We start from the raw sequence: 10,261 nt of genomic DNA, 5'->3' as shown, positions 1-10,261 counted from the left end.
CATCCCCTCACTCAGGAAGAATTTGCAATGGGTTACATAACACAGCATATAGTCTCCTCTCCCAACAGAGGGGCATTCACATAGTAAGACTCTTTTGAGGACATGTCCAGTCATGATACTAAACTTGTTGCTAGATTTGCTTGACTTAAAAGCATGGTTAGTGGTTATTTGTGTTCTCTTGATTGTAGTGGATATAGTCAAAAACAAAGATCCTCCCAATTATCCACCTGGACCATGGCCTCTCCCAGTAGTTGGGAATGTCTTCACAGGAGTAGATTTCAAAACTATGGACAAGGTAGGAAAATAATATTCCACATTGTCATTGCACACAAAGAAGTAGGGGAGAACTGGCACAATTGTAACACTTTTTTATTTTTCCAATTCAAACTCGATTTACACAAAGACGATAGACTTGAGAGATGTGAAATTTGACTAGAACAGAGTCGTACATGTCTACTCCATGAAAGTTGAAACAGAATTTAAAAGTGTTCTACTTGCCCTGTGAAGAAGAGCCATGTAATAAGTAAGGGATAATGTATAGAACGCCGGTCATTATTGGGTTGATAGCCTTCCAATTCTGTCCTGCTGAAGCAGCACACTGATTGGCTTGAAAAGTGTATAGTCCCAGCACCTTAATTGGCGTATTTCCCACAGACAAAGTTCAGGACCATGCACAGATACGTGCAGAGTTTTAAATGATTATTTTATTATTTTTGAGGGAACAGAGTGGATGGAAAAGCTAGAGTTACATGATAAGCAACGATTAATTATACTTATTATACGGCTCTTCACAATGCTAGTAGAACGCTCCATTGACTTGAATGGGATTTCCCAAAGTTCTAGCGGTAAAATAAATTCATGTAATTACCGCTGCAAACATATAATTACCGCTGTCAATGGCATGGTCCTGAACTTTGTCTGTGGGAAATAAGCCAATAAAGGTGCTGGGACTATACACTTTTCAAGCCAATCAGTGTGCTGCTTCAGCAGGACAGAATTGGAAGGCTATCAACCATAAAAAACTTTTTTAAAACCATAAAAACTATTTGTTAACTAAGTAAGTAAGTAGGAATATCTCTGACCTCCTGACAAGTTACACTGTGTTTACTTTTTAAAGCTGGCTGAGGTGTATGGAGACGTGTACAGCCTGAGGTGGGGCAGTGAAAAAACAGTGTTTATATCAGGATACAAAATGGTGAAGGAGGCCCTGGTTACTCAGTTGGACAGTTTTGCAGACCGCCCAATCGTTCCTCTTTTCCACAAGGTCTTTAAAGGGATTGGTGAGTAAAGAATCTGATGCTAAACTGCATGATTGGCATTGTGACATGCCGGTTCTGCAAGGCCATGCTGAATGTAAAACATTTGCGTTGTATGTCTTTGAATGAAGGTATTGCCTTGAGTAATGGGTATATGTGGAAGGTGCAGAAGAAATTTGCCAATGCCCATCTGAGACACTTTGGCGAAGGAAAGAAAACCCTGGAGCTTCACATTCAGCAAGAGTGCCACTACCTTTGTGAAGCATTCAAGGAGGAACAAGGTGTGAGTCACATAGAAACAACACTGAACTGTCAAAGACATATTATTTCCATGCTTAGATATTAATGCATGCTTATTGTAACACCAAAACATATGCCACTACAGCTGTTAGCGAAAGCAGTGTCAGTAAATATCAATGAGGCCACACATGGCTGGTTAAGCTGTTGATTATTAATGAAAGACTATTGACCTAAGGTCTAGCTTCAAAGAGTGATTGATTACTAGAAGTAGATCTGTCAATCTATTTCTGATTTTGACATTTATTACCTTTGGTTCATAGGGGAAGGGACAAAGTCAGTGTAGCGCTCTTTGGCAGTCAACACTCAATATTCAGTGATTCATTCCCACTGCTGTTGTTGTCATTGTGGAGGCATGCCATTACACAAAATAACGAGCAATAATAGTTCTCAAATTTCCTTATATTATTCCGACGAGGGAAATCTGCTGAACACACTGAAAAATCTCCCTGTAAGAGAGGTGTTACCATAGATACTGCATTGGACTCTTGAACGTATACATGTCAGTAGAACTCAATGAACAATGGGGCATCCATAGATGTATTATATCTATGGGGGCATCTATGTATATATATATCTATGGGGGTTACAGTCACTAGGTCATCAGCAGCAGCATGCTTTTAATAGGCCAGACATGCTTAATGACTGTCTTTGTTGTTTGTTTTGTCCACAAGAGCCGTTTGATCCGCAGTACACGCTGTGCAGTGCAACAGCAAATGTCATCTATTCAGTCGTCTTTGGGCGTCGGTTTGAGTACAGTGATGAGCAGTTCCAGAACGTTCTCCGGGCAGATGCTGAGGCGGTTATATTGGCAGGGACTGCACAGGCACAGGTCAGTGATGCACACGTTGCAAAATCCACAATTCTGATTCTTCACAATCAGGGCTGTAGTGGAGATAAAACACAGTTTATCCACCTCTGAAATTTCAGCCATATCTACCTCTCAAAAGAGTTTATTCGGCAACTGAAACTTTTAACATTCAAAAATCACACTGTATTATCCACAATCATAATATGTACACTCATCAACACTCTAGGAACCATTTAATACCACTGGTATTGTTATAAACATTGGGCAATAACTTCCATCATCAAACATGTTCTGAATGCCTTTTTTAAAAATCCGATACCGCATGGCGCAGTCCACCTTAACGTGATAACAGAATTGATAGTTTACCTCTTATTTTACCACAAACACTCCTGTTCACAATGCACCATGATCAATTTTGATCCACATTCTCATGTTCATCTGTGTCGATGTTCTACTCCTTCCCAGCTGTACAACGCCTTCCCAGGCCTCTTCCACTACCTGCCAGGTCCCCACCAGACCGTTCACTCCAACTATCGGATATTCAAAGACTTCCTGCGACAGCAGATTCTGAAACACGTTGAGGACAGGGATCCGTCAGACCCACGTGATTATGTAGATGTGTTTCTGGGTGAAATGGAGAAGGTGAGACAGGTAGCCATTGGAATCCCAGACACCCATTTGCTTTTTTGTGATGTTATCTTTTTTTAAAGATAACATTAGATTACATCACATTGACATTACATTTGTGATAGAACACCATTATGCAACATTAACAAGGTAAACTGACATCGGAAGTTCATCCAGTATGCTGTAGCAAGGGCTGTTGCCCTTCCTTTTCTCTGCCTTTCAGAGTACTGATGAAAAGGCAGGATTTAATTTAGAGACCCTGATTGTCTGCACCCTCGACATGGTTGAGGCTGGCACAGAGACTGTTGCCACTACAATGCGCTGGGCCCTGTACTTCATGATGAAGTATCCTGAGATACAGCGTAAGTGATCAATCTGGTTTTTTAAATCATTATTTTACATACAACATTCATTCCAGTTGTCACTAGAGACCATGAAAATGCTCATCTATGTATATGATTTTTTTACAAACAACAATGCTATGCCTACCAGTGCATAATGTATAACAATGACATTATGAATGAGATATGACATTTAGTACTGATCACAGTACATCAGAGGTTTCCACACTATAATCAGCAGCTTTAAGTGTCTACGTATGTCTAAGCCAGCAGATCTATTTCTCTATTGCAGAAAAGGTCCAGGCTGAGATAGACAATGTGATCGGCCAGTCACGGTTCCCGAACATGACTGACAGACCTAAACTGCATTACACTGAAGCAGTCATCCATGAAACTCAGAGGTTGGGAAATGTTGTGCCACTAGGATTTCCAAAAATGGCATCCAAAGACACCACCCTGGCTGGATACTTTATACCCAAGGTGAATGATCTTTGACCTTTCAATCATCTGAGCAAAACCACATGCTTACCCTCCTAGCTCATTGAACCCCCATAAGTATGGAGAGCAAGGGGGAAAAGTGTGTGTGTGTGGAAAAAACCAACCAACCAAACAAACAAACAAGAATAGCATTTAAGCTGTTAAACTTCAAGCCCTTTGTGAACACAGCCTAAATTGTTTGGAATTTATTAATAAATGGTATGATGTTGTTTTTTCCTGTTCAGGGAACAGCGATAACCGCAAACCTGTCATCTGTGCTCCATGATAAAAATGAGTGGGAGACACCTGATGTGTTTAACCCTGAACACTTCCTGGATTCCGAGGGACACTTCCGCAGGAGAGATGCTTTCTTTCCGTTTTCAGCAGGTGACCAAATATCAAGCCCTAAATCTATTTTTAAAACTGTCATCACACATTTATAAAACTTCAGTACATGTTATCACATTATTCCACTGCTTGTTTGAATTTCCCATTGTCCTACGTAATTTAGAACGACCATTAACCGTATGTTATCTGCACACCTATGAAGTAGATCCATTTTTTTGGCCGTATCACACAGTATATTAATTCGCCGAACTCGTGAAGTTTAAATGAACTGTCACGTTGCATCCGAGCTGTAAAATGCAGACGTTCAGAACATTGCAACATTGTAGCATATGACGGAGGTGGCTTTTAGCTAGATGGATGACAGCAGGCTAAGTAAAATAGCGATGTTTCAAAGCTAAAGTTCATCAGAATCTTGGCCTCGACCGTGCATTAACTTCTGTGAACAGACCACCGTGTGGTCCATTATCCCTTACTTATTATTACGTCATTATCAAACTGACATGATTGTTGTTGCCGTGATAGTCAATGACTAAGCAATCAACAGACAGATTGTTGTTGTTGTTACTGACTCTTTTTTACAATGCTTTTTATCTGAGTACATTTAGGTCCGGTATGTATCTTCATGTTGTCACATGTATTCATACCCCCCAGGGAAGAGAGTTTGTCTAGGAGAGCAGCTGTCTCGCATGGAACTCTTCCTGCTGTTTGCCTCGCTGCTGCAGAGGTTCACCTTCTCCGCAGTCCCAGGTGTGGAGCTCAGCTTGGAAGGAGTGATAGGCTTCACCTACTCGCCTCCTCCCCACAAGATCTGTGCCAAGCCTCGGTGATGTCCAAGCCCTCTTCCTTCAGAAACACACAAAGAAACAAACAAAGATAGTCTCAACATAATAGGATCACTTTGAACATGAACATCCTGAAATGGATGTCATATCATGTGAACCATAGAACCATGTAATGGCGAGATGTTTATTTAGATTAATGTCTAGCATGCATGTCTGATTGTGAAAAACCTAGTCCTAGTTGTGAGAAACCACTCCTTTTAAATGTATTAGCCTGCTTAATATCAAGAATATATAAATCACTGTGTGGTCAAAAAAGTCTTAAATAGAAATAGTTCTTTCTTAAGCTGATGATACAAAAGGCTACTTTTTGTAGGCTTTTTTTACCCATGTTTATGGGTAATTGTTGTGTATTGTTGTTTGGCCACATTCCAATTGATATTGGATTCAATTTTGTTTCAGTAGTACTTTAATCATCAGTAAGGTAATTGTCATTGATAATCTCATCGCATGGAACTGTTTTTGTGGTTAGCTCAAAATAGCTCAAAATAGCTCAAAAAGCTCCAATTGCTCCAAACCATTGGATTGTTTTCACCTGTTGCTAGTCATTTATGTTATGGAAGAATATTAAACTCAAAAGTTTTCTATGTGTGTATCAAGTTTTGAAACTGTAGAAATTATTTGTAACTGTAAAAATGATCTGTATAGTAATCAAAAACAGTTACAAATCTTTTCTGCGAGTGCACAGACTTTTTCACCACCTTATGAGAAGTGTCTCATATGTATTGTGTGTGTGTGCATCAGGATTTGTAACTGTAAAACTAATTTGTGATTTAAAAAAAAAAAAACATTTTAAGATTTTAAGTATTACTCATATATCCTTCACTTATATATTCCACAGGTACTAAACCTTCCACAGTTGCTTGTCTTTGAATTACAAAGCTATTCTGCCATTACGAATCTCTGCCGCTCGCACAAGTAAATTTTCTGCAAGTACAAATACTTATGAGACTGTTCTGGCACTTCCTGTTGAATAGCCAATGGCTATGCTCAGGTTTGGCTATTCAACAGGAAGTGCCAGAACAGTCTTTTGAGTCTATTATTCTTCCATAGTATGTCATTTGGCTTCAAAACAAATGCACATGTGCATGTCCAGGGGGAAAGGCTCAAGCCATGAGAAGTATTTACAATGGAAAGGTAAAATAAAAGTAGTAAAAGTAAAGATGCCTTTAAAAAATGTGTGAGAGTGTGTATTCACAGTGCCCTTCACTAGTATGTATTTTGTATTTTCTGTGGTGATAGCTTGCCTCTTTTGCAAGTGGAGGGTTATAAGTGCAGAAAAGGAATGTGTGGACTTCTATTCACCCTTAGGTTTTCCAGGAAAACTTGTCTGAATCCAGTTTACATAACCGGCTGTCCAGCTGACGCACCCCCTCCACACACACACACACACACACACACATACACACACATTTTTAAACATAGCGACAGCTCTCTTCCTGCTCTCACGGGAAGCAACCCCAGAGCTTGCTAATGCTCTCACACACAACAATCTGCAGGGCTTTTGTGTTAGTCCACCATGTTTTTCCGAACTCTCTGACCGAGCTTGTATGTGATCTTACGGGCTGCTGCCTGCCTGTGAAACCTTTAAATAGTCTATTAGAGTATATTGTGTGAGTGCTGGGTGGGTTTGCCTTTGTTAAGGGATTCTTTCTGTTATTTGACATAATGTTATGTTTTGAAAGCACATTATTTTAAACATGCCTGTTTAGCTGTTCAACAATGGGGAATGGTCTTCATGTCTGGAATAAAAAGGGGTAGTAAGTTTCACATAGGGTAAGTGCTTGATATTGAACATGAGCCTGTGTGTCTGAAAATAAAATATTGTATTTCATCATTTGAATGTACCATCAATGTGTAGAAATAGCAGCAAGATAGTTATATTGTTGTAATACTACAAGACTAACTTCTGGCCATCTAAGCCAAAGCCTTTTGTGCCTCTGAACAATAATCCTTGTTATCTCAATATCCATGTTATCTCAAATCCTAGGGGTTGCCCTGGAATAGGTCAAAGTAAACTTGAGTAAGCAACATTAAATGTAAATGTAAATCAGGTTTCTAGGCTAAGTATAGTTGTCTATATAAGGAATTTGGTCTCTGCATGTATCCCATCCGTGACTTAGTGAACACACAGCGAGGTGAAGTACACACTAACCCAGAGCAGTGAGCTGCCTTGTTACAGCGGCGCTCGGGGAGCAGTGAGGGGTTAGGAGCCTTGCTCTAGGACACTTCAGCCGCTCCTACTGTTGCGTTTTGTGTCCACTCTGGTGTCAACGGGGCTCCCGTAACACAGTAGAGATCGCTACTCCTGTAGGTGTGGGTGCGCTCGTCTTCGGACTGTGAGGATTTCACAGGGTAAAAGAGGAGGTATGCGTTTTGTGACTACTCTGGTGTCTAAAGGGATTCCCTTTAACACAGTTGAGATCGCTACTCCTGTGTGTAATTGTCTTCGGACTGTGATAATATCACAGGGTAAAAGAGGAAGTATCTTTCAGTGTATGTGTCTCATGCGAGGGCCCCTTTTCAACGGGTTTAGGATGTACGATAGGGTTGACTTTGTTGAGAGGTTTTCTCTATCTGAATCAAATTCCCTAATTTGGGGTTTGGGGGCTAAGGAAGGTGGACTACTTCAGAGTCACTTTCTATCTCTTAGTCGCTGTTCCCTATTCCCTTGGTTCGTACTTCAATATGTGGTTAACTTCACTAAAAGAGGAAGAAATTCAGAGCTGTATTTGCAAGAGTTGTTTGTCATCAAAATCTGAGAGAGGTCAAAAACTCACTACGGACGTTCGTCTGGCCGTCCAGATTTGAGAGAAAATCAACTACCCTATTATTTGGGGATTCTTGTCAAAATTAAATTAAAGCTCCTTTTTATGACAATTCTTGTAACATATAAGCACTTCAATTGACCACAACGGATCTATAACCGTTTAAGTCCTATCTCCAAATACACATGTATTTATCAGACAGATTTCCGTATCCTCGCTTGGGTGTGTGATGTGCGTTTAGACCACAATGGGTCCTAGACCTTAGTTTCACAAACAATTTTTCACAACAAATAAATTTGCTAACAAAGCCTATTTGGATTTTTGTCTGCCCTGGAGCATAGAACTTTCCTTCCTAAATGCCTGGCTGAGTTCTCTACTCCTGTGTGTGTCAGTGCGTGCGCAGTATATTTTTTGCCCATATACAGTGTCTTAGAAAGTAGCCCTCAAACGGACGCTTACTCACCCGGAGCGAAGATTTTTGGGGCAGAGCCCCTGTTGTAAGGCGTCCGGGGTTCTCAGCAACACAGGAGAGGCAGAAAAATACGAGAAAACGCTAGACGGTCTTTTTACAAACCCCTAATCAAAGGTTAGGATTTTGACTTTTATTAAATACAAATAAAAAAAATACAAAGAAAGAAAACTGTCTAAGTCTAAAAGCAAAATGCTCGATCCAAAGAAAAAAAGAAGATCCAAAAAAGCCCTGAACAAGGGGCCGTTCTCTTTTTATACCCCTCTCGGTCAGATAGAACATGTCCAAATTTGGTATTGTGTCTTGCCATGAAATATTGGTTCTGCTTTTTTGTTTTTGTTTGGTTGCCAGTCAGCTTTTTGTTTTGCTGACAAACAGTTTCTTACAGCTGGTACATTATGTTCTTACATTCTGTCTTTACATTTTGTTCAAAGCACATCTCATTTAGCATACAGTAACACACTTTAATTCTAACACAACCTTTTCATATCTAAGCAAACACATTTTATGTAGCAAAACATTTTAAGTTTTATAAGCAAACTTTCTTATATATATTTAAGAAAAAACACCCTTTAAGTTTAAGCAAAATCATAACAGATTATTCTAGAAAAAAAACAATTTATGCTTTTAATTAAGAAAACACACTTAAATTCTAAACTTCTAAGTTTTTAAACATTATAAGTCTAACTTGTTTCACACTGGTTGTCTATCATTATCTTGCAGCATTTGCACATTTTTATTTGTTTTAAAGCAAGCTGGATTTAAGCAGTTATATGACTAAAACTCTTTTAATAGTAAATCATGAGTTTGATTATTAATTATTATCACATCTTCACATTGTAAAGTCACGCTACACTACAGATCGGGGATCGAACCGGCAACCTTTCGGTACCAAGCCCAAAGCCCGCCACGGCTGCCCACATTATAGGCCTAATGTTTTGCATGAAAATGAAAAGAGTTGCAATAGGGAGTATATTTCTTTTGGTATGAGGATCTACACAGGCACAAATGAATCACTAATCATGGAAACATGTTTCCATAAGCGTACAAGCATCATTACCCTGCTATTTGAGAGAGAAAGAGGAGGGAAAAAATCAAAAGGAAGCTGATTTAAACCAAAGAACAAAAAATCCATATTAAGTTTGTCTGGTCAGAGAGAAACATTCTTTTGGGTTCCAAATCACCTGCATGAACTAAAAGAATGTTCCCATAGGGGCATTTCATGTTAAATCATGTCATATCAGATAAGGGTGTTGCTCCACCATTTCTGATGTTGTTGACCTTGTCTAAGAATGGGTCCCAAACCAAGTCCTGGGGAAGACCAGGAGTAATACTTTTTATCCCCTGGAGATATAAAATACTCTTTTCTAATTGGCTGCAAAATTAGAAAAGAAAGTTTTCACATAGATCTCCGTTTCTTGAGATCACTGAGTTCTGTCCTTATAAGGTAAAACTGATTGTTTTCGGGGGTTTTCCCAATCTCGAGTTGCTACAGCCAGCAGCTAACGCAGCCAGGCAGCTACAGCACTACACTCTGGGGGCATGTCTGTGAGATCCCATGTACAGTGCTGTAGCTGCTAGTAGCTGCCTGTACTGTACGTCATGAGTTCTTTGCCTCTGCCTAGTCCATGAATTCTGTAGGCTATATATAGTGATACCTCAGCAGCCGTTGTCCCTTACTTAAAATATCAATGTTCAAACATGGCTCCCAACATAAGACATTTAAAATCCAAGGGCAAAGAAAATATGAAAACATTGAAATTTAACAAAAATCTTCGGTCTTCATTTTGGGACCTAATTAAACATTATGTAGTAGACAAGCTTTGAGCAAAATCTGAGACTGTGCAACCCTTTTCCTTGATACTGTGTGATTGACATAGAATGACCCTTTATTACCCTACATTTATTACCCTGCAATAACAACATGGATGTTCCCTAGCCTTTGCACCAACATCTAGCTGCTCTAGAGTAAACAGTCAGTGAAGGATTAGGTCTTTTGCAGTACAATAACCTTTTCTCAAACATGCA

At 39.5% G+C, this 10,261-nt stretch overlaps 1 protein-coding gene and 1 long non-coding RNA gene across 2 annotated transcripts; one reads left to right on the top strand and one right to left on the bottom strand.

Annotated features, from left to right (window-relative positions):
* Positions 1-47: 47 nt before the first annotated feature.
* LOC143116829 (cytochrome P450 2J4-like) lies at positions 48-6,835 on the top strand. Its single transcript, XM_076278149.1, has 9 exons — positions 48-295; positions 1,118-1,280; positions 1,388-1,537; positions 2,228-2,385; positions 2,830-3,006; positions 3,215-3,353; positions 3,625-3,812; positions 4,055-4,196; positions 4,809-6,835. Exons 1-9 carry the CDS (start codon positions 113-115, stop codon positions 4,982-4,984), a joined length of 1,476 nt encoding a protein of 491 aa, XP_076134264.1. The 5' UTR covers positions 48-112; the 3' UTR covers positions 4,985-6,835.
* On the bottom strand, positions 2,349-8,969 carry LOC143116830 (uncharacterized). Its single transcript, XR_012985929.1, has 3 exons — positions 8,228-8,969; positions 4,888-5,000; positions 2,349-2,438 (listed from the first exon to the last, which is right to left on the bottom strand). It is a non-coding gene; the product is annotated as an uncharacterized LOC143116830 (long non-coding RNA).
* Positions 8,970-10,261: the final 1,292 nt, after the last annotated feature.

The sequence above is a fragment of the Alosa pseudoharengus genome, unplaced genomic scaffold (genome assembly GCF_046254945.1).
Source record: "Alosa pseudoharengus isolate Yale_2024_CS ecotype anadromous, Long Island Sound unplaced genomic scaffold, YU_APseudo_1.1 YU_APseudo_1.1_scf_11, whole genome shotgun sequence".
NCBI lineage: Eukaryota > Metazoa > Chordata > Actinopteri > Clupeiformes > Clupeidae > Alosa > Alosa pseudoharengus.
Note: the sequence above shows the minus strand (reverse complement) of the source record. Positions and strands in the feature narration are given on the sequence as shown.